This window comes from Kryptolebias marmoratus, linkage group LG10, assembly GCF_001649575.2.
Source record: "Kryptolebias marmoratus isolate JLee-2015 linkage group LG10, ASM164957v2, whole genome shotgun sequence".
Lineage (NCBI taxonomy): Eukaryota > Metazoa > Chordata > Actinopteri > Cyprinodontiformes > Rivulidae > Kryptolebias > Kryptolebias marmoratus.
In genome coordinates this window covers 6,095,741-6,119,851 of record NC_051439.1, presented here as the reverse complement: position 1 = coordinate 6,119,851, position 24,111 = coordinate 6,095,741, and the positions used below count along the sequence as shown (strand labels likewise).

At 39.7% G+C, this 24,111-nt stretch overlaps 1 protein-coding gene across 2 annotated transcripts in view; it reads right to left on the bottom strand.

Annotated features, from left to right (window-relative positions):
- Window positions 1-24,111, bottom strand: part of map4k5 (mitogen-activated protein kinase kinase kinase kinase 5) — a 52,692-nt gene that overhangs the window by 3,198 nt on the left and 25,383 nt on the right. The window contains exons 8-33 of one of the 2 annotated variants that reach the window (XM_025005905.2): window positions 23,638-23,680; window positions 23,444-23,516; window positions 23,041-23,172; window positions 22,788-22,850; window positions 22,612-22,693; window positions 21,086-21,205; window positions 19,160-19,232; window positions 15,712-15,755; window positions 15,520-15,587; window positions 13,403-13,447; window positions 13,257-13,299; window positions 12,963-13,173; window positions 11,743-11,822; window positions 11,337-11,378; window positions 11,033-11,117; window positions 10,395-10,474; window positions 9,793-9,853; window positions 9,254-9,256; window positions 8,945-9,059; window positions 8,184-8,242; window positions 7,162-7,265; window positions 4,940-5,117; window positions 4,423-4,491; window positions 4,228-4,320; window positions 2,669-2,739; window positions 1,275-1,330 (exon numbers count right to left, since the gene is read on the bottom strand). In XM_025005905.2, the coding sequence (XP_024861673.1) occupies window positions 1,275-1,330; window positions 2,669-2,739; window positions 4,228-4,320; window positions 4,423-4,491; window positions 4,940-5,117; window positions 7,162-7,265; window positions 8,184-8,242; window positions 8,945-9,059; window positions 9,254-9,256; window positions 9,793-9,853; window positions 10,395-10,474; window positions 11,033-11,117; window positions 11,337-11,378; window positions 11,743-11,822; window positions 12,963-13,173; window positions 13,257-13,299; window positions 13,403-13,447; window positions 15,520-15,587; window positions 15,712-15,755; window positions 19,160-19,232; window positions 21,086-21,205; window positions 22,612-22,693; window positions 22,788-22,850; window positions 23,041-23,172; window positions 23,444-23,516; window positions 23,638-23,680 (2,093 nt within the window). The remainder of the gene's footprint in view (window positions 1-1,274; window positions 1,331-2,668; window positions 2,740-4,227; window positions 4,321-4,422; window positions 4,492-4,939; window positions 5,118-7,161; window positions 7,266-8,183; window positions 8,243-8,944; window positions 9,060-9,253; window positions 9,257-9,792; window positions 9,854-10,394; window positions 10,475-11,032; window positions 11,118-11,336; window positions 11,379-11,742; window positions 11,823-12,962; window positions 13,174-13,256; window positions 13,300-13,402; window positions 13,448-15,519; window positions 15,588-15,711; window positions 15,756-19,159; window positions 19,233-21,085; window positions 21,206-22,611; window positions 22,694-22,787; window positions 22,851-23,040; window positions 23,173-23,443; window positions 23,517-23,637; window positions 23,681-24,111) is intronic. The other variant, XM_037977927.1, reaches the window with a different exon arrangement.

Below are 24,111 nucleotides of genomic sequence, written 5' to 3'. Positions count from 1 at the left end.
GGGGGGCTGGGCGGTAGACGGATGACTTGCTCCGGTGCCACAGGTAGGGCTCTGTCAGGCATCACTGGCAGCGCCAAGTCATCTGTTTGTTCAGGTTTAATCTTCTACTGAGGAGGAGGTGGGTTGGTGCAGCTTTCATCCTTTTCCAGCAAATCAAGAGGTGTTGTCATTTTTATACATGGTGGTATTCCCTTTGTTCATGTTAAAATTATTTCTGGTTCTGCTGCCAGGTTTATAATTGTCCTGATGTCAAAGTGGCTCTTGTGAATGTACTGTATACTCCCAGTTGGATGATGATTCATTTTTGAGAAAGCTTTTCTTAATTCTGCCAAATTAACAATATATGATTTGATTATGGGACCGCTTCTCCTCCACTTCTGCTGCTCAGTCAGTCGGCCAAAGTGGTTGAAGCCTTGATGAACAAATTTAATGTTGTTGATCCAGATAAGAGAGAACACTCCTTTTCTTGCATATTCACCATACCTACACCCACATTGATTTTTAAATTGATAGCAGGCTGCTTTGGTCAACTTCAGACTTCCTTCTTCATGAACATTTCCAAAATACTGCTAATCCAAGACCACCATGTTGTCCTGACACCCTTCTCCTCGTAGATAAAGACTTTTTTGAGACTCCAGAGCTCACAGCCGCCATGTTGTAGGAAACAATGAAGGCTTTTATAAGGAGGGATAGTATTATTGTTTTTTATAGGGCTAATTACATTGCATTTTTAGATTCTGGATACGCAACTTCAAAACAGCCAGATATGTACAAAGCACCACTGTCTTTGCAAGCTCAATATGATCTTATCACACCTCATCACTGCTCTTCTACTAACTTTAAGGTCCAAATTTAATGAACAAGGGGATAAAACAAGCAAATTGTTAGCTCATTAGCTGCTAAAAATATGTGCATCCCAGCAGATACGCCGAGTTGAAACTGGTGCTGGAGTAACATCAGAGGCGTTAGAAAATAATAAAACATTTTTTGAAGTTTATGAGCAGCTTCAAACAAAAGAGAAAAACATGACAGTAGGTAGAGACACATTCGTCAGATCTAATTCACAGGGGTGAACCGGTGGTTTGGTGGTTGCCAGGTAATGGAAAAAACAAAGACCCAAGGGGGGGACCCTGCTCAATCAAATAAACTCTGGAGTACTGATAGTAAAAATGGTGAAAACCCAAACTGATACCGGAGGAGGGTGACAGACTTTTCTGTCAGAGGTTTTCATCCCTCCTGTGAAGACGTAGTTACGTTTCAGTGCGTGTACCAACCTGTCGGATCCGAGGAGGCGGAAGACTCTGCTTGGATCAGAGATCTCCTGAGTCACCTGGAAATGAAAGCACATCAAGACTTTTGTCAATTAATGTGAAGTCACAGAGACGTTGAGCTTACACTGTATTGAAGGAACTCCACCAGGACAAATCTGCAAACCCCATGTCCATTAGACTCTCTACACTGTCATTACAATCAGAACTAGAAACTTTAATGCTTCTACTGAAAAGATCACTGAAAAGACCCGCCTTACAGCCATTTTAGTGTTTGCTGAAGTCAATTAGCTGTGGCAGCCGTCTTGAATTGAGTTGAAAGTTGCAGATATTCATCAAATAGACTTTACACAAGCAGCACAGACTGTATGTTTACCAAGAGTGTAAGGTTTTACTAAGATATCTGCTGTAAGTGAACATCCAGGAGCATACCAGCTCTAGTCGGAAGGGGCAACTAAAAGCTGAGGCTCCTTTAACATAAAAAAATAAGACTTGACATGTCATGAATACTCGCTGACAGACGTGAGACGGTCGGTGGGTGACACCTGCGAGGTGTAAGCCTTGGCCTGAAAGAGACCTGATCTCTGAATGAAAACACGGTCTTGGGTGTTCAATGGAGCACCCACCCGAGACAAGCATGGATCACCAAGCCTAACCTCCTTCACTTTAGGAGAAGAATCATAACGAGGCGAAGGTTGAATTATTTAGTGCCCCCGTTGTGTGACAGGTCGCATATATGATTGAACATAAATTTTACATGGCTGCTGACATTTCAAAAATCCTTGCTGTGGGAGAAGTGCTGAGCTGCTCTGAACGGAGTCTTGGAAAATACCTTTTTGTTTCAGCCGAATGCTCAAGGACCACATCTGACACAGCCGGCTCTCAGATGAGCGGCCCCCTCTACAGCCATATCACTTTTCATAAAAAGAGAACGCTTCACCTCCCCGTGATCTCTTGAAATTTTATTGTGCAGCTTAGCTCGACTCGTGATCAGGTTAACACTGATCCTTCGGTGAGAAGGAGAGCAAATTCATTACTTTGACACAAAGACACTGTCTGGCTCCACTTGAGAACTAATCTCCAGCGATCACAGGTAGCATAATTCTGCACAAATGATCAAAAACTGAAGGTTCTGTTGACAAAACATAGGAGGTGTGCGTTCATTTGTTCAGTAGACAAGTTTTAGGGAGGTTAAAAATCATCATTTTAACCAACAGAGGTTTTAAGTGTCAAATACCATCAAAATAGAGGATCAATGGAGTAAAAAAATATTACCTGTTCAGAACCAAACTGGTTACAGAGTCAAAGAAATAAATTCTTTATTATTAAATGATGTTTTACTAGCTGAATAGACGTATTCATAAATTTGACTTTTCTTTAGTGGTTACATTATAAATTACCTCATTAGACTTGAAGTTCTTCCCCTGCATGCCATGTTTCCAGAAGGCCAGGACACTGTCCTGAAGGCACACTGCAAGGTGACACAGGTTAGTGTGTTAGACAACAAGGAAACGTGCTCGAAGAGGCCAACAAAACATCATAAAATCAACAAACCAATTTAAACCAAAGGCATCTGAAACTGAAAACTGTGAAGTAAGATGTTTGACTTTTCCATCTTTGAAGAAACGCCACAGAAAGTTGGCGTTTGTACTTTCAGTGTTTGGTTAGTTCTTAGCTCCACTGAAATAGAAACAGACTGGAAATGACCGACCGCAGGTTGCTGATGAGCTGAGAATCCATGCAGCCATTTTTCTAGGTGCTACTTGATCACAAATATCTGAGAGAAAAAAACTCAGCCAAAAGTCCAATGTTTTGTCATTAATCGTTATAATTTTTGGAACCTGAACTACAAATAAATGTGGTATTACATTGATCTTTTCTTCCTTTGGATAGATGTCTAATACAGTATTATTTTACCAGGGGTCACCTTGCGTTCTCCAGACTAATCTGCTTTAATTACTTTAAAGCAGGAACTGAGGGTCAGCTTGTACCGGCTCAATGAAAGTAAGGTAGCAGGTCATGTACAACTGGTAAATTCACTATAAAATAAATGAAGTCATACTTTACTGTCTTTTTTTAATCCAATCTGAACTGTGAGGAGTAACCAACAGGAAGGTATCGCTTAAGAAAATACTGCTAAACAAAAATGAATAAAACAACTTCAACTTGATGCAAAATAAAAAGCAACACAGAACTGATCAACATCTCCCAGTGTGAAAATATAAAATAAAATGTAACACACAGGCTGAGTGCTAGTGTGAGAAAATGAAGCTTGATATCAGGTATACCCAATAAATATACAAACATCTTGCCACAGTACTATGATACAACTACTACGTCTCCCTCCGCTGCAGTTGTCTCAGATCAGTGGCATCACAGTTTTTTTACCCAGACAGGCGTTTTGAATCAAAAAGGCAGATCTTTGCTTCTGAACCAACCATGAGTCTTTTAGGTAGTATCTTTCTCTGCTTCTTTTCTGATATTTGAGCTCTATTTAGACTAAATATACATGCAACGTAATACCTAAAGTGCAGTCATGTACATAATGACTGGAGCTTTTATTTTAATCACGAAACAGCAGCACGTCGGGTCGACATTTTTGCTAATGTGTTACCAGGATTGTTGGGAGGCTCATTACAGCATACTCTTTCTGTTTTCACAATGTTTGATGCGTGTTTATTTAAGTGAAATAAGGCTATTTCTACGTTGTTGGTGGTGTTGTTTTTTTTTAGACTGATGACGCAGCAATCAGTTAACATGTAAACAGTACACGTAGCACCTAGCAAGATGGTGGCCATGAATCCATACTAAACCTAAAGGGGAACTTCTGATGGGAATAAAATCCAAAAGAAAATTTAGAGCTTTAAAAAAATATAGAGGTGAGTACATAAAGACACCTTGTCAAAGTGTTGATATTGAGTTGTTTTCCACAGATTAGAAAACGTGTGTGAAAACTTACCGACAGCTCCGATGCAAAAGTCAAAGCTGAGCTCAGAAGCCAACTTCTTGTTGGACTTGAGTTTGCCCTGGAGATTAACAATCTTTACATTTTCTGGGGAGGAAATTTGATCGGCTGTTAGAAACACAGGCGATATAAAAATAAATGGAAAAAGCAAATCAAGCCGAAATTTTAAAAAAAGGAGGCTGTCCTTACTGTCCAGACACACCAACACTGTGTCCCTCTCCAGCTGTGTGACGTGGATCGCATCCACTTGCTGATTACCTGAGAGGAAGCAAGGGGCAACTTCATACTCTTCCCAAAGAATTCAAAATATACATATTTCTTGGCAATTTCCGATAATATTTTGAAATATAATAACACTAAAGATCATAGTAATATAGAACATTAAGTAATAGCTTTGTGCCTTGTCAATTGTTTCATTCTTTCCTACTTTTTGTGCTCATTTATCACATTTTAGCACAACTGAATTCCTAACACAGTCATTCCCATTACATTTGCATGTTTGTTTTATATCACTCAACACAACAACCCTGAAACTGTGACTGAAAAGATGTCCATTATGACTTCACATTAAAAGCAGTGGTTCACTGACAGTAAAGACTCAATGTCATCTGAAGTAATCGTGGAGTCTGTGATTGGATTTTGGCTGCATTTACACATTAAAATGTAAAACGATTGCGACAAACTTTAAAGTGAATGTTTGACTTACTTGTTCCAATTTCTGTGAACCAGGAGGAACAAGAGTTGAGGTTGATGGTCTCAAAGCGGACCACCTGGCCCGGCTCTGAACCCTGGCTGATGGCGACGCACACCAGAGGATACTCCTGCTCCGGCACCACCAGCATCTCAAACACTTTGAGCGGGCTGGGAAGCGGGAAGTCGAAGTGCTGCAACGGGTAAAAAGTCAAAAATAGATTTAGACCTAGCTGGATGGGTCACAATACTAAGAACATGCTGGAATATAAAATTAGTGTCAGTTACCAAAGTATGCAGCATCGCAAAACTAAAAGCTGGACCAAAGGAGTGATTAGCATCTACTATGGGTGTTCAAATAATCAAACTGTAACAGACACAGATTCCAGTTTTGTGGACTGATATTCCATATTTGTAGAGCTCTGACCTGCCGATGCTGAGTTTTCCTTCACCGTTTTCTACTAAAAAAACTATAATGAACAGAAATGGAAGTTTCCATCCATCTATTTTCTTTACCAATTTTTCTGTTCTGTTGTGGGCAGCTGGTGCCTGTCTCCAGCAGTCAGTGTGTGAGAGGCGGGGGACACCCTGGACATGTCTCCAGTCCATCACAGGGACACAGAGCGACAAAACCATTCACACTCTCACTCACACATAGGGACAATTTAGAGCTACCAATTAACCTATTGTGCATGTTTTTGGTCTGTGGGAGGAAACCGGAGTCCCTGGAAAAACCCCAAACATGCAAACTCCACACAGAAAGGCCCCCGGTGGAGTTTGAATCTGCAACTTCCTGGCTGTGAGGCAACAGCTTTAACCACTGCTTCACTGTGACGCCCTCAGTAAAACATTTCTGATTAAGTAAAAAATTGCTGTTCTGTTGTATTAATCAGTTTGATCGTGCTGCAGTTTAGTCTCTGGGGTTCAGAGTGGAGGGCAGCTTTAAAGTATTCAGTATTTCAGATGAATAAACCGCTGAGTGACAGACTGACAGAAAGCTTTCACACTGCTGCTCAACACTACGGAAATGATCATGTAATATAATAAAAATAATGTCAGTGGCTACAGAATCATTAGATTTTAACATGTGAAGGTAAGTTGAGGTAAGGTGATGGCCATCCAAATTAAAAAACAAGAACCCAAAATAAATTGGGTTCTGTAACTTTCATATTTTTTAAATATTTAACTTTATTTACAAACATTTTCCCTATAGAAGTACATTAAGATCTCTTAAATGCCTTCGACACACTTGCTCCGTTTGTTTTCCTTTACTGCTGGTGGAGAATCTCAGTCATCCAGGACAGGGTAAATCCAAAAAAAAGGTTAAAAACAAACACAACTGGACTTCTGTTCTGTAGCTGAAGACATTTTAAGAGTTTTCTCAGTTCAGATCTTTGGGTCTTCTTAAACTACTTTTAGCTTTTAGCAACTGCTTTGTTACTTTTAGCTACTGTTCTGCTTCTTCCAGCTTTTAGTCAGCCTTTTGCATTTTTTCTGTACATTAAGGTCACTTAAATTCCTTCAAAAACAATGTTCTCTCTGAAATCTGCTTCAGTTTCCTTTCTCTATTATTTTATTGTTTTACGTTAACTTGTTAGCTACTTTTAGCCACATTCTGTGGCTGTCTGTCTGTGGGGTGTGACGAGGGGGGAGTGGACATGGCGGACCTGTTACAAAGAGGTCCGCTAAAGGCGATTAGAGATCATGCAATTTAACGCCAAGCGCTATGTTGGGAAAACAACTTTCCAGTCAGTTTTGTCAGCACATTGTCTGGAGTCACCCAAAAAGGGGATGACCCGAACACTTGGGAAGCGACTGAACATTAGCCATCAATTCATCAAGACCAGACGTGAGTTTATCACATACCTTATAGCTGTTCAAATAAGAAATTATTCTATAAAAAAAACAAAACAATCAAGCTACATCCGTTTACGTAAAGCTTGGCCAGAACAGCTTGTAGCTTCAGTCAAAGTCTATTAACTCTGTTAATGCCCAGTGGAAAAAGAAAAGAAAGGCAGTTGTCAACAAAACAGAAATAAGAGACTAAAGCTTTCTGATCGTCACCAGGTTTTAGGCAAAGGTCTCCCAGAATGTGAAGAGCTCATATTATGTGTTGGGGATGACGCTCAGCTACATCCAACTTAAACTTAAATACCTATTTACCTTAAATACATGCTACTGGAAAAATGATAGAATAATCTTGCAGATTTCTTTAAATTGAAAGAAAAACAAACTGACCTTTATGAGCATGAACCTCTGCATGGGCTCATACCACTGCAACAGGACAATCCCAGACTGAAGGGCCCCACACAAGTATTTATGGCCCGTGTATGGGTTTCTTACTGGAAAGTAGGTCAGAAAACAGCATTAAAATGTGAGGCCAGGGAAAAACCATATACATGCTTTATAGCAGTTGATCAAAAACCTACATTTTTAAACAATACAATGCAACAATTAGGGGAGCCCGGTACATGTATTCAAGCTGTGACTGCAACAAATACGTCAGTCAGTCCTGCTCTTTTCTGTCGAAACAGTCTACATCAAACAAATCACGAGATGGTTCAGAAAATCATGCAGAAGCTTGAAGACTTGACTGTTTAACTCAAATCACAGTTGTGTCTTTTATTGGGCACTTTGAACAGCACTATGACAAGCCATTTGTAAATTTATTCAATATTTCTGTTCCAGAAGAATTTTCTTTTCTTCACACGAGCACTCAGAACGCTGAAAGCCAGGTTTGAGTTTTAACCTTTTTATTTATTTTATATTTTCACATCAGATGTTATTCAGTTCTGTGTTGCTTTTTGTTTAGCATCAAAATCCAGGTCAAATAAACTGAAGTGATTTTTGTTTTGCTTTATTTTTTTTTTATTTTTTTTTTTAAAGAGAAAACGTTTTGGAGTTGATTTTTTTCCTGACAGCCTGTGGATTACTGTTTACAGTTTGGACAATAAATAGTGAAGTTATCAGATGATAAATCCTAACTTGCTGTATCAGACCTGCTACCTTTGACCCCCCTCAATAACAAGGGGGAGTTGTTTTTCTGTCTTCTCCCAGAAGAATTAAAAAAAAAAACAACAACTAGCATTTAGCATTTGTTTCCCTTAAGCTTCCCCTTACAGATCTAATAAATATGAAAAGTTATAAGGGCTTAAAGAACACACCCTTGTTGGGAGATGCTCTTTGTGTAATGAAACTGTTTTATCTGATGGAAAAGTGGTAAAATAAAACAGAGTGGTTGGGAAGGAGAGGTCACTCACCAATGCAGCATTTGTGACAGCCCTTTGTGTCGGGGATCTTTGTTGTCAAGGCAAATCGCCTGAGGGGGGAAAACAAAACAAAGCAGAAGCTGTCGTGACCACAGTCTTAGCTGATCTAACGAAATCTCAAATCAGGGAAGTTGGCATGTTTGTTCTCTTTTTGTTTCGCAATCGTCATGATGGTGCAAAGCAACCAGCTGCGAAGTAAGAGGGCAGCAAAATGTTTACGTTGATAAAAAGCAACAATGCAACCCGATGCCATAACTCACAAACTTCAAGGTCTTGCCTTCCCTGAAGGAATGCATATCACCCGCCGTCTTTCATGCCAGAGTTTTAGATTAAGATCACCTTATGATGAGAAATGGAGCTGCGATCTCAAGCAGTATGTCAAGATGTCACGCCTAGAGTATGTGTTGTGAATGACTCTCAGCTACTACCACATCGAATTTTAGCTCAATATCTGTAAAACTGATTCAGTTATAGCCATTTTTGTGTTTTCTAAGGTTAGATGGCTGTGGTGGCCATCTTGACGAAGGTTGGCTCAAAAAGTTAATAAGGTAAAAGGTACATTTGATGATTAATTCCTGGTAGTTTTAATAAAATCCCTCCATTGATTGGTTCATGAGATAACTGACCGACAGACATATGGGCAAAAAGACTAAATACTTCGCCTTTTGGCAGCAGGTGTTAATGGGTGAAATGTGACACGACAACAAAACCCTTCACAGAAAATCTAATTCAGGTTCAGCTTCAAGTCTTACCTTAGCCAAGATCTGTCAGGGAAGTGATGTGTCTGGAACTGAGCGACCAGGCCTGACTTCTTCAGCTGCTCAAACAACCCGATGAGATTATGGGAGTACAGCTGGAAAGATCTCCCTACAGCAGAGTAAAATATAGTCTAATATTACCTTCAGGTGTACGAACAACAAGAGTGGAGTGGTGTGTGCGAAAACGTCAAAAAGAAAGGATTGAAGTATTCTTTTACCCCACGAAGCAGTCTTCACAAATGAAAAAGTTAGACGTAAACAAGGGTAAAACAGAAGTATGATGATGATGTGAAGCATGATTACCTTCTGATGAAGCCAGTTAGTAGAATATCAAATCAAGCCAGGCGAGAGGAGGATGGATAGAGTCCAAGGGAAGAAGGGAAGAGGAGAAGAAAACAGAAGTTATGTATACCAAGAGGTCGCAAGTAGACCTTACACTTATTAACCCCCTCCTTGACTGTTAAACAGAGCAAAGGACAGGTTCTCAGGAAAACCAAATCTAGAAGCTATGGTTTCAAATCAGAGATCTTTTTTCCCCCAACCAAGCTGCCTCATATACAGACTATTTGATTTTGCTGCTAGTCAACACTGTAAACTACAAAGACCAAAAATAAATTTAAAAAAAAGTGTTTTTCAGCAAGAAAACAGGCTTTTTACAGATGTGTATCAATCATAAGGCACTGTGTGGCCCTACAGGTAAACAACAGAAGCTGTTATTTTAGGGCGGAAGATATAAGGTGGCTGTGCTGCCTTCAGGGGCAGCCAGATAACACAGGACAAACAAGCAGCAGGTTATGACAGAGGGCAGTAAAGCAGAAGGCTGTGATAAGAACGACACTTACCTGACAAAGACATCAGGTTGTTGTTGATAACGTACAGCCATGTGCACTTCCTTGGGAAAAGCTAAAAAGGGGGATGGGATTAAATAAATACCATCAATGTGCAGTTTAGCATTAGCTCTGAAGAGGAGGAGACAGAATAATAACCAACTAGGACATTTCTGCAGAAATGTTAAAAGGTGCCAAAGCAGCTGCAGCCTGAAACTCAAGAAAACTTTGTAATAAATAATCTAAGCTCAGAAAAAAAACATCTACATTTTGATGAATGAACTCTATAAGTGGAAAGAGAACAAAGGAAACCAGTGGAAAACAAGTCAGTGGGAGTTTTTGTTGTTTTGTGACAGGCAGGACTTATATATGTCCAACTACTTCGACTTGATTCCTGTTTTGAAATGACTCCTCTGGAAACATTTTAAAAAATTTGAAATGAAGAGTCTTGTGTAAACTGTATTAAGTGTCATCTAAAAAAGGCAAAAGTTCACAGGAGTTTTCCACAAAAACATACGACCACTGAACGCACACCTTTACCGAAATAAGCTCAAAATAATTCAACTCTAATAACCTTGGTGAAAGCTGTGATGGAAATTGATTTCGGCTGAGGTTACCTGCTCCATTGTGGCCTCATGCAACTCGTTAAGATTTAGCGTGTAGATGCCATCCTCTGTTCCAAAGATTAGGTACTGATCTAGAGGAAGAAAATCGATTTTTTAATTAAGCATCATCGCTGTTTAAACGCTAAAAGCCTAGCATTCACTGAAGGCACGTATCTTGCACACCAACTTTCATGCCAGAGTTTAAAACTAAGATTATATCAAGAAATGGACCTTTAAGCCATTTTGGTCAAACCTTGAAAATAATATGTGCGATCTTATGCAATATTGTGAGGACTCACATTCAGAGTATGTGCTGTGAATGACTCGCAGCTGCTACCTCTTCAGATTTCAGGTCAATATTTGTAAAATTGACTGAATTATACTCATTTTTGTGTTTTCTGATGCGAGTTGGCTGTGGCAGCCATACTGAGTAGGGCTGGCTCCAAATATGAATCATTTGAAGAGGTATATTCACTGATTACTTCCTGAAAGCTTCATTAAAATCTGTTCAGTGGTTCATGACAAATTTTGCTGACAGACAGACATGGCTGACTTCAGATGGTAAAATTCTGAACAAAAACTTTACGCAAAAACATCGTCGCCTGCCTTTGACGATAAGAACGGTCCATATATGTGCATGCTGCGTGTACCTTTGGTGTCTGGATGAATCCAGGATGTGGCACAGTTGATCTTCAGCGGACAGCCATCAAACACTTTGGAGAAACAGGCTCCCATCTGCAACAAAAAAAGCAACCCAGGTCAGAACAGGCTGGATCTGGCGCTGTTGAAACGCCAAAATGTCAGGATTTAATGAGCTGGGATGGAGCTGAGCCACAAATATCTGCAGAATGCACAGCAGCCGCTCTGACGAGAGTTTAATAACAAGTGTCTATAAAACCCAGAGCAGTGGGGAAGAGCTCAGACTGTGAGGCACAATGCAGACGTTTCACTCACCAGAACTTTAGGAGTGGGTGGCAGGCCGTTTATTGCTGGTTTCTAAGGAGGAGCAGAGGAAACATTTAAAAAAAAAAGATGTCATAAATGCTAAAGACGCAAAGCAACATGAACAATTTTAAATAGAAATCCATAATTTAGCTCTAGCCTTAACAATGAGCCATAAAAAAAAAGGAATAGGAATTGGTTTTGTGTCAAACGTTCAACATGGCTGGATGCCTAAATTCCCTCTAAACCAAAAGCATTTGGATCTGCTGAAGGAAAGATTTCATAAATGCAGTTTGACTGGGAGGTCAGAAAGTTACTTAGAACTCTAACATAACATGACGTTTTTGTCTTGAAGCCCAATGAAACTACAGTTAAATCAGTAGTAGCAGAAAAAGTTGTGAAGTATGTTTAAACTCACAGGAAACTCCTTTTTACCGTTCCGGTGCTGCGAGGGCAGCTTGGTACTGCTTCCATTACCACTTCCATCCGAATCAACATCTGTCACACAAGAACAACCAGGACAAATCAGATCTGAGGGGTCATCATTAGGGGTGTAACAAGATTTCGACCCACGAGATCTTGCGAAACTAAAACGCTACAAGCTCTCAAGTCAAAATGAAAACTGCCCCATGAACCAAAAAAAGAGAACCGTTTCATGACTTTGTCTGGTGAAATAATTACTGAAAACGCCTCCACTGCATTAAATCTTTTGTGTGGCAGCAGCTTAAACAAACACTCGGGCACGAGGACCACGTGGACGTGTTGTGAAGGCAGGAAGAGCCTCTGTCGCACACTTACCATATTTTCCGGACTATAAGACACACTTAAAAGCTTTCAATTTTCTCAAAAAACGACAGTGCACCTTATAATCCGGAGCGTCTTATATATGTAAGAAGTCATAATATTTTAGTACGACTTTGGTAAACTACGAAGCTGCACCGCTTGCAGCATTAAGGCTCAGTTATAGTCACGCAGGACTCCGCGCACAGACCTGAGCGAGCGGTGGAGGCGTTTTTACTTGACGCTTACGTCGGTGCAGTATCTTCTGTGAGTTCTGTGAGAACCAGCTTCGCTAGAGCACCAAAATCGTCCATTTTGAGCAGAGCGTGGCGCGCAAAGTTACAAAAACTGGAAAGTGCACAACGATGCGCCTTATAGTCCGGTGCGCTTTACAGAAGACACAAGTTCGAAAATAGACAATTCATTGACAGTGCACCTTATAATCCAGTGCGCTCTATAGTGCGGAAAATACGTGATTCAAGTCAGAACAGACTTAATGTCAGGGTTCACACGATAATTTGTTGACTCTGAATTTGGGAAAATTAAGTTTGAACCTCTTGTTCATGACATGCCGGTCAGCAGAGTTTGTGGCAAAAGATTTGTCCTAAAAATGTTAAAATCTCGTCTCGTGAGATAAGTGTCTCGTTACACCCCTAATTATCATTGATCATAAAGTAAAATCAGAGGAATGTCAGAATCCTAATGTGTTACCTTGAGATTCACTTTTTATGGTAGCTTGTAAAAAACAGAATATGTACTCATTTAGAGAACAATGATTTTTGATAACAACACACCCAAATAAACACTGTAATAAAATAAAGAAATGAAAAGTTCAAAAAGAATCATGCCGAGACTCACCAGAATCAGAGGCGTGAGACAAACCGCCCGGGCTGCTGACGCTGGCTGAGAGTAAATCAGAAGATGAGTGCTCGGCCTTGTTGCCCTGCTCGGGCGTGCTCTGCCTGCGGGCCGCCTGGCTCGGCCCGTTCTCAGAGCTGGGGAACCTGCGAACCGTCAGAGACCTCTCGTCGTTCAGGCCGGGCTCCTCCGACGAGCTGTTTATTCGTGGCTGAGAAGGGAAGAGATGTGCGTTTCAAATATTTTGTGACGCTGAGAGGAAAACAGCAAAAACAGCCCAACAGCAGAGCTTACCTTCGGGGGCAGAGGAGGAGGAACACAGGGCTTGAGTGTCGACCTGAAATGTAGTTTAGTCATTTTTTTTTTACAGAAGAATGTAAACGTCAAATACAAACTGTTATGACTGAATTATAACATTTAAATCTGTTGACATGACTTACACTTCCGCTTCTTCAAAGGCATCATCCAGATGGGCGACGTGTCCGCTGTGGTTAGAAAATACAAGAATCAGAGTGGAAAGACCAGCTCAGTTAGCTTATAAGGGATGTTAGGGTTGGGTGACAGGCAAACGTTTTACCATCAGACATCATCAATCCATCAATCCACACTATATTTGTGCAGATGTCTTTAAGAATGAACCACTCTATTTTATTCATATTTTGAAAGAGGAGAAGAGGGAATCTGTTTTCTCTGTACTATCAGGTGTTTGTGGTGAAAAAGAGAGTCACTCATTTGGGATCACTTTGGTTTTACACAGAAAAGTTTCTGAAGAAATGCACCACATCTGTGCAGCTCTGAGCTGACATGAGGAGCTCCAGGCAGAACGGACATGTGGTTAACTTCTAATGTGACAACCGACAGTATTTCTAAAAGGCGAGCTCTGCAGGATAATGTCAGTGTGGGGGGAACACGGAGGAGAAGGTGGAGACTCGGCCGTGGCGCCTTTGTTTTGGACCAAAAAAAAACTCAACGCAGCAGCGAATATCAGTGAATAAACACAGATCAGGGAAACAGAAATGTAAATCTGATAACCCTTTTCCATCTACCTGAAATTGCACTGAGCTCCGCAGGGCGAAGGAAAGTGCCTCAGGCAGCTGTCGCTGTTAATGGTAACAAAATTAAAACCAGCATGTTTGTTTAATTCCTCACAGAGTGTGTGTTTAACGGCTGAAAGCTGCCACGACGTGTCACGGTCATATTTAACTCCACCTGTTGATCTGTGAAAACAACAACTCTCTGAACCACAGTGATTTGTATGGTATTTTGTCGAGTTTATTATATTTGTCTGCTGTCTGGTAATTTCCCTAGAAATTCGGTGATCAAAAAGCACATCTCATCTCAAAGAGAAGCCAGGTTTCTCTTTAAGTTATTTTTTTAAACTCAAATTTTATTGATTGATCCTAAAATGATACCAGCCTATATTTCATAGTTAAAACTACTCCTTAATCGCTCTAAGCAACAAATGAGTGACTATTCTTCTTTTTTTATTTAGTTGTTTTACACAGCTGCCTGCATTACGATAAATCGACTTCTGTCATTTTTCTTGAAACAAACAGTATTTCTCCTTTAGTTTCTTTTTTAAACTAACTTCTCATTTGTCATTTTCTATTACAATAAGACTAATCTTTCACCAGAATTGTTGCTAACTTTAGACAAACACATTATGCAGCTCCTTGCAGAGGCCCGCTGTCCGGTGTTGGGCTGTGGGCCGGGCCGAGCTTTGCTGCTGAATGAGCCGGACCGCACATGATCGGTGTGTGTTGTACATTTATTACCAGGTCAAAACTCTTAAATGGGAAAATTAACTAACCACAATGAGGGAAAATAACTCTTAAAAAAGAAAAACCTAAGGCAGATGGATTCACATTGCAGAATCACCCAACCCTAATTGATGTACTCCTAATATAACAAGAATGACAGGATTTATTTTTTTTTACCATTTTCTAAGTTTTCCAAACAGACTTAACCTTGTAAGATCATGATATTTTAATGCTACAAAGTGGTTTTCTGTTTCTTATTACATCACAGCAGCTTCTATTCACATCTGTTAAGCTACACATGCTGAATGGATGGGTGTCAGAGGGGTTATTGTATTCAGCTGGAAGTGACGAAGCAAAGGGTGAGCTGGTTGGTGTAAAGGTACTACAGCATGCACAGTGTTAGTGTTACCGTTGGAACAACTCGTCCTCAACGCTTTTGAGAAGGCTCCTTTGAAGGACAACACAGGTGAGGCAGACAGACGAAAGAGGACAGAGAGAAATAAAGGGGGGGGAAAAGTGAAAGCGTAAGGATAAGTGAGAAGAAGCTTAAAAGAAATCGACACATCAAACTGCAGACGGGATGAGTGAATTCATCTACAGCAAGTGAGCGAACAGGTTAGTGTGAAAGGATAACCAAGAACTGTCAGGACTAACATGCAGAAGTAGTGACATTATTACAGCAAGGTTTTAACCAGGTTTCAGATCCATTTACAGACAAAAGTCTCAAAAGTTGCATTTATCCAACTCAAGCCAGACAATGAGACCCAGTTTCCATGACAACAGCTTCCATAAACTACCTGGTTGTTATTCCTCCATCTGTAAAAGGGCTCCATCGGGAAGGGAAGTCATTATCTTTATTCACATCCTGCGGAAAAGCAGACGTGAACAAAATAATAGAAGTTAAAATTTGTCATTTTATTTCTGTATTTACAAACTATCAAATTAACAGAAAAGGTACGAGTTGTTAGTTTTAAACTAAGCATTATTACCATTTCAGAAGCCTCAGTTTCCTTTGAGATCTGTATCTTGTCAACTGTAAAACAAAAACAAACAAACAAACAAAAAAAAAAGAGGCTCTTTAGTCCTTTTTTCTCTTATACACAGCTTGGACACTAGAGGGCACCAGCACATTAACACACACACAACCTTCCGAGTAACACTCCAGTGTTAAGAGCTGTGAGAAACACTCATTACCACCTGCTTCCGTGGGAAGATGATAATGTTTTTGCCTGTGTTTGTCTGTCTGTCAGCAAAATATCTCATAAAGCACTGGAAGAAGTTTAATGAAAGGAATGAATCACTGGATGAACATCTGCAACTGATTAACTTTAGGAGTAAACTGAATTCAAGATGGCCGCCACAACCAATGGACCTTAGAGAAATACACAACAATGGCTCGATTTTATAGATGTTGACCTAAAGTTTGGTGTGGTAGTAGCTAAGACTGATCCCAAACAGGTATACCGACAGATTTTGCAGATCTTTAACATTTTGTAATTGGGCTTCTGACATTATTATGGCTCTAAAAGTAATCACACATGTTGTTTGATTTTTATCTATCTGAATAATCAGAGGCTGTTTTACCGTTCTAGCAAAGTGCAGTTCTGAATAAACTGTTCCTCATTTTTAAAAAGCTCAGTCTAAAAGGAACAATCTGGAGATAAAGTGTCACAAAAAGAAGCAAACACTTGATTTTTTTTAATGTTGTTCTTTTTTAGGAATCATGACCTTTGTTAATTTAAATGTTTTTCAATTACAGGTAATTTGACTCTTTGTTTCAGTCTTGTTGAACTTACAGGGAACTGGAAACTTTTCTTCTTCCAAAGCCATTTTTGGGTCTTTACAAACACACACCATCTCACTGCCTACAACCTTGGATTTCCCCCCCCGATCGGCCTCTCTTGGTCTGTCCCAATATTTATTTCATGCAGAAGGGAACGTCATAACAGTGAGAAATTGAGATTAAAACCCCAACAGGATGTACATCTGGTACAAACCATCACGTCACAAACGAGAACAAAACACTTAGAAAAATGTCTCCCTACAAAGAAATACACGTGAGAGACACATCTCAGCTTTACTGTATCACTAAGATAATGATATGATTAATGACCACAGCCTACAGGGACACCAGATACACAGTGTACTTGGATTTAGATCGACAGTGTTCAGCTTCAACACAACAATACAGTAATACAACTTCCCCTGAAGAAGACTAGATTGTTAAGTTAGTCTGAAAAATGAGCAACTCTTCCTAAATTTATATATACTTAAAATAAGCTATAAGAGACTCCAGATGAACTTTTGCACCAGTGTCCTTAACTTTCTCAGTTAGCTGAACCCAGAGTTTTCACACCTCCTTGGCCACGATGACATTACATTTTTAAACGTTGCATTTTAGTCATTTCCCGGACTGACAGTCGTGCAAATGATTAACAGAAATAAAAGGTAAAGGTTGCTGTCATTTTAACTGTAGCACAAACAAATTTAATTATTTTATAACATAACTTATAAAAGTGTTGATGTTTCAGGTATCTCCTGCTGGTTCATACTCCTCCACCATGTTGATATTTATACTTTGAAAAGTTAAGTTTTTGTCTGTATTTGTTTATTTATATCAATTTTTATGCTGTCCCACGCAGGTGGCGTTCGCCATGTTCCTATTTTTATATGTCAAGTAAAATATTTATTCTTTGCTTTTCTTTTTATATAAAATGTTTCCGTTGTTATTGTGCAGGATTGTTAAATGAGACAAAGCAAAGAAGAGAATTTTTAACAGATTAATACATTGTGGCCAAAGAGTCAGAATTTTTTTTATGTTGTTAATGCAGAAATTCAAGCACCAGAAGCAGCAATCTAATATTAAACTACAGCGTAACATTTTATCTTCAGTTAATTACCATTAAAGAAGGAATCAGTGGTAAGAGTTCGGTGGATCGAGGTTCTGCGTCTGATGAGCTTCATAAATAAACTCTCAAGACTGATGAAGCCTCAGGAGGACTCAGTTTAAACCTCACAGTAAATTGGTAAATTGAAACTTATTAAAATGTCATTTTGGAGAGTTTTTTTTTACTGCACCATTTTTAATCTCTCAGATGTTCAATTTTTCCTTCTCAGATTGTTTTCACCCATTAGTAAATTGTGGGTGGATGCCACCATCCCACCTTCAACCTCAGGCTGTACAAGACCTGCAGCCGGATTTGGTCCACGGGCCGCCACTTGATAATCACGTTCAGTATGCTGTTTTCTCTTGAACTAGAGCTTTAACTCGGTTAGGCCTTGCACTGGCTTCTGTTTGACACTGAAATGCTGCAGGGCGGGAGTCCTCTTCAGTGTCCCGACACAAGTTTTTTTGTTTTTTAGCATCTCAATTCTGAAGGTTGACTCTCCAACAATAAAAGCGCTGTTACCAGCCAGGATGTGGCGTCATTCTCTGCAGTAAACGCAGCGACCGTTTCTCACAGTGGGCACGATCACAAAACGGCTGCAAAGACCAGCCTGTGTTTCAGCTGCCTGTTTATACATCGCTCATGGAGCTGGAAACATCTCACGGACAGGTGAGTTTTCAGGAATAACACAAGAAGTGTGGAGCAGAACTCTTCACCGACCTGAAACACTACACATTTAAAGTGTGACCGACAACTCCCTCATATCATTTCCAAACAAGAGGAATTAACTCAGTTCAGGATTAAACTGTTTTTTGTTTTTTTTTACTAAATACAAAGTTGCTGTGCATCATTTTCAATCTTCTCCTCTGTCATGAATCGGTTTGTTATTGTTCAAGCTTTTAAATCCTACAGCCGGGTGGTTGCACAGATCGAATGTGATCACTACATCACATCCTAGAGCCACAAAGCCAGCTTACCTTTTCACATGTCCACTGTTACGGCTCTGTTACTACATCGCCTGGCAGCTTAAAGGCACAACAGGGGTGGGCTGACTTCAACTCTCCCCTCGCTGCCTCTGTCCATTCAGAAATCACACCAAAACGTTCAGGCGGTGTCTAAGGCTTGAAGTGTTTTGAGAAAGAGTTGGTGACCATCTTTGCCTGTATGTGGGCTGATGGTAACATGCTAGGCCAGGTTTTAACATGTTATCCGGGACAGAGGAGACGGCTGGATGATGGTAACCCTGCTGACAGCGTAAGATCAGTACAGTCAGGGATATGTACGGTAAAAATGAGTTGCACCAGACAGGATTTCAGATGCCCGTGCAACCAATTTAGTTGCACTTCGGAGGCCCGCAGCACAAATTCACCATGAGCTCTAGTCCATCTACCTCCCCTCGTGTCTATCACCAGGCTGTTACACACACGGACAGAACTGTGGGTCTGGAAACGTGCCAGACAACTCTGCAGGATTAGTGGATTGACCCTCAAACACGCTGACTGATGATGGCACGGATACAAAACATGGGTCGGTCTTTGTGTTCACTTACAGTCTGAGTGTATCCTCTCAGGTTTGCCTTGTTTGGGGGTGGGGCGAATGGTGTGTCTGACATCAGGGATTATCTGAAACAAACACAGGAGGAGAGTTAAAAAGAACGATATTTTGGTTCAAACAGTAGAGGTGATCGAGTGTTACCAGCTTACAGTCGTGGCTAAAAGAAAATCCACCCTCTTTCAAATTCAAGTTGTTCTTTTTCTTATCAGGACATAATAAAAATGATCTGATCTTTACCTGTGTTTAAAGTTATTAATTTTATGGTATTTTCTCTGGATAATCTGAAGTTTATACTGTCAGCTTTATCAGATAGATGTTTACCTAATTTCTGGTCAAATTGAAAGTTTGACTGTCTGCTCACAATAAAAGTGTTTAAAGTAAAGATTTTTTTGGAAAAAGATTTAAAAATCACTGGAAACATCCTCCAGATTATTAGACTGGGGGGATTTGTTGCAATAAAACTCAACAGAGAAATATTTACAGTATATCTGATTCATAACTCAGATTACAGCTCCTTAACATTTTTATTTTTTCTGTGCACACAACTGCACCACAGCCCGTTTACCCTACAAGGTCTCCAATAAAATAATATGCACCTTTGTCCAAAGTAATATTTGAAAGAACAACTTAATGCTAGATTAAATCATTGAGTCCTCCATAAAAAAATGTTGTTTCCTTCTTACAGCTTCTTCACCTTTTGTTCTTCCTCTGACTTTATTTCTAAACACCATCCTGCTAACTTCATATTTCTCCAGGCAGTGAAAACGTTCGTAACGAGCGATACTGAGGGTGCTGCAGGACGCAGAGGTTTATCCACAATCGTGGCCGGTCATAAGCTGATTTCTGGGTGCATCTCTACTCCTGGTGTCTGCCATCTTCATGCTGCGCTTCCAGCGGGTGTAGAAGATGGTGCTGGCTGCTACTGTCTCAGAACATCTGCAGCATGGGGTTGCAGATCTGTGTCACGGGAAGTATATCTGCTACCTGACAAAACTGCTTGTATGGAGGTGGCCACACTTGTTGATCAGTTAATCTAATCAGCAGCTCCTGGCTGATACTGAACCGCTGAAATCTGTGAAAGCAGTGACGCTGGGCTTAGTTTCTCACACAAAGCTTTTCTTTTGTTTAATAATGACCTGGTAGAATGTGTTTTTTTGTACAATTGAGGTTAGATTTGAATAATTTTAAAACCTGGCAAAGACCAGGTCATTTTAATTACATCCTGATACATAATGTCATTAAAAAAATAAGGTGGACTTTCTTTTTTCGTGTCTGCATATAATACTTAAGATGTAGCAGCCAGAGTTATCTGTCAAAGTAAATCAGTAGAACAATTCCCGAAACTTGTTAGTCCAGATTTGCTGGGAGCCGTTATTCTTGTGCAGAATCACATTATTATGCGTTCCAGAGGCTGTTTGCTTGCTGCGAGCTCCATTGCTCGCAGTCAATAGCCTTAGGGTGTTTTTCACTCATCGTGGCCAAGACAGTGCCACTGCTGTCTGGGTAAGAAAAGCACAATGGCCTTCTAAAAAGGCACTGGTACCACCTCTTTGGCTGCCACATAAATGTGATGTAGACCCCCTTTGGAATAATAATGTCAATGAAGAGAATCAGTGAGTGAGGGGGAAGGGAGGTTTTCAGAGAACATAAGGTTTAGGAAAGATTGTGAACTATTTTTGTTGAAAATAATAATTCTGCTGGTCTGAGATTTACATTTAATGCCTATTGAGTCTGCCAGTGTATGCAGGTCTGTCACTTTTACAGGTTTTGACTTTTGTTCCAATTATTATTATTTATTTTTTAAATCACTCCTAATGACAGCCAAAAAACTGAACTGAAACACATGATTTATGCTCAAATAGTCATCTGTAGTTGAACAGCAGTGATTAAAAGTCTAGGTGCCCATAAGATCTTATGTTACCTCAATGTCATCATCATCATCCCCTCCAACGTAATGTTGGTGGTTATCTGGGTTGTTCATTTTGTCCAGGAGATCGACTGCGAGCCTCCTCGTCAACCCCATTTGGGCCACAAACACATGCTAAAGAAAAAAAACAAATAAATAAAAAAAAAAACATGATTAAAGACAATGATTTACAAGGTTTAAATAATACAGTAAATGAGAAGAACAAACAAAGAAGAGAAATATGTAACATGTTTAAAACCAACATTTTGTCCTTTATCTCGTTGTGCAGCTTTGAAATAAAACGTGCTAATTGTACACCAAACCAAGCAGCTTGATCAGGAACAATATGTTATAGGCTTTGGTATAAGTACATTGTACAGCTTAGACAAAATTCACAAAACAATAAGAAAAGAAAATTTTGGGAATCAATTTGATTTTGGCAAAACATGGAAAACCACAGCCCTTTCTGGAGCTCTATAAATCAGACTTCCCAGTAGAAATATCATTAAAAGTTTAAACAGGTCACTGAAAGTTCGATTTTAGATGTCTGAACTGGCTTTTTATTATCTTTTTTATAGGTTTTTACATAATCAAAGTTAAAGTTTTAGGCTTTTTAGAGATTTTTCTACAGAACGTTGAACTGACAGCTGACGACTTCACTTTAACTTTTGAATTGTCTAAAATTTTCTAATGTTTAGCAAACAAACTCTTCTTATGCCCACAACTTATTTTGGTACATATACAAATTATACATCAACATATAGATTTTTTTTGTCTTCTTTCACCCAGTGTGGAAGTGAAGAGTTTTTTTAACTTGTCATGTCCTACATAAAAAACATGAAACAGAAATTCACACGTCTTCTGCTGCTCACGGTTCAAGAATTTTAAGATCTGACAAATAGTTTTCACACAGCAACCGCTTGTTTGAGGTTTATTTTTCAGTCTGCCTCTCATTAACCTGGCAGACAGGGAGTGACAGACACAGGTATGTGGTTACCATGGTGACCATAATGAGCCACTGGCAGCAGCTTTATCATTTCTTTTGATCTTGGTTGTCCTTACACTTATTATAGAGTTCAGACATCAAAATGTTGGGGTTTTTTCTACAAAGTTAGGTTGGAATTTCGAGCATCAGATGCATCGGCGCCCAGAGTCACAACATCTCTACAGAAGAAATAAGTCAGTTTATCATAACGGAAATTAAAAAGGTTTGAATTAATTATGAGGTGTTACAAAAAAAAAAAAATGCATCTTTCGAGAAACAGTAAAACAGCCTATTTTTTAAACTAAATTCTAGTTAAAGCCTGACTAAAATACGCAGTGACAATAAAGTTTAAGTTTGGGGTCGGGCTGTATGATGAGAATATTAAAAACTGAATGTCCTGCTGAGGTTCAACACCAAATCAAAGAATGGGAGATAGTATTTTATGTTTTGGAAAGCTCCCAGACTCATACTTTTTTTTTTTACCTGGAACATTTTAATCTCTCAAAACATCCAAAAAAACATTTACCAAACAAAGGACAAGAGTAAGATTTATTACCGATAGAAGTTTCTCAGCTGTGGGACGCTTCTTTGGATTCTTTGTGAGAGAAACTTTAACAAAGTTGTGGAAAGCAGCAGACCTGTAAGACAAGAAAACAATATTTATCCCGACTCCTATCTCAGACCACGGTGGAACATTGTACCATATGGTACTGATTACTCTCAAATACTCACCATTTGCTTTTGTCTTTAAGCTTAGGAGGCTGGAAACTACTCTTTGACATCAAAAACAAAGCCCTAGAAAGGACAAAGAAATGAGTCCAAAGAATGCTCCCACAGATAATAAGGCCTTCAGCATTTTCTATTCATATCCTAAACAAATTGATTTAAAACAGGATGACCATTCAAGCAACTAAGACATGGATTAAACATTCAAGGAAACACAAAAGCAGGACGCAGCCCAAGAATCCTTCACGATAAAACACACCTCATTGGATGCAGGTCAAACATCGGAGGCTGCAGCTCAGCCAGCTCGATGGACGTGATGCCAACAGCCCAGATATCACACAGCTGGTTGTAGCCGCCGTTCTTCTCTACAGCTGCTACCTCTGGAGCCATCCTAAACAAAAGACAGGGTAAAGATTTCATAACGTCATAGGAGTAGGGATAACTTGATTAAATAAATATAAACGGGAAAACTCTAATATTAATAGTGCAATAATCCAAAAGGTCAGTACAAGCGACCGAACAGAAGCCTGTATCAGCAGGATACAGGCCTATGTCCCTATCCAAGAGTTCAATGTCTTGCTCTAGGAAAACTGAAAACTGAACTTGTCTGACCACTGATTTCACCACAAACTGGATCCTCTTAAAAATAGGGACACACTCACCAATAAGGTGTTCCAATGAAGGACTTTCTTTTGGCAATAGTGGCTGTTATTTTGGCTGCAACTCCGAAGTCAGCTGAAACAAGGAGTGACACAGCTTTTCAGATTATGTAATGCGTGTACCACCAAAAGCTGCAATAGATTTAAAGTCTTTTTTACAGAGTGCTTGAGTATTAGGATGTTAAAGAGCATCTTACCCAACTTCACATCTCCATTGTCTGTTAGAAGTATGTTGGCACCCTGTTAACAAATCCCACAAACATTTAAGGCTTAAAATGTGCGCTGAGCTAATGTTTTGCCTAAACAATGCACAACAAAGTGGCATTTAGGTGCAAGTTTCTCTCGTTAGCATCTGGTTAAAATTGAAGCTCCGTATTTCTTTCTACCTATTCTGACTTTCAGTAAATTGCTCCAGTATCACAGGTTTTCAAACTGTTTATGTTGGCTGTGACAGGCAGTCTCTGTGGTAGCATCCTACGGGTGAGAGCAGAGGAAACAGGAAGTGCTTGCTGCGTAGCGCTGAGAAAAGATAATAGGTCCAACCCTGACCTTTATGATAACGCATTAGAGAGTAAGGCTCCAGTCCTTTGTGCATTCGTCAAACGTGAACAGCTGAAATTAAAAACTGCCCTGTGTGGCTTCACTGCTCACCCTTTATTTATTTATTTAGC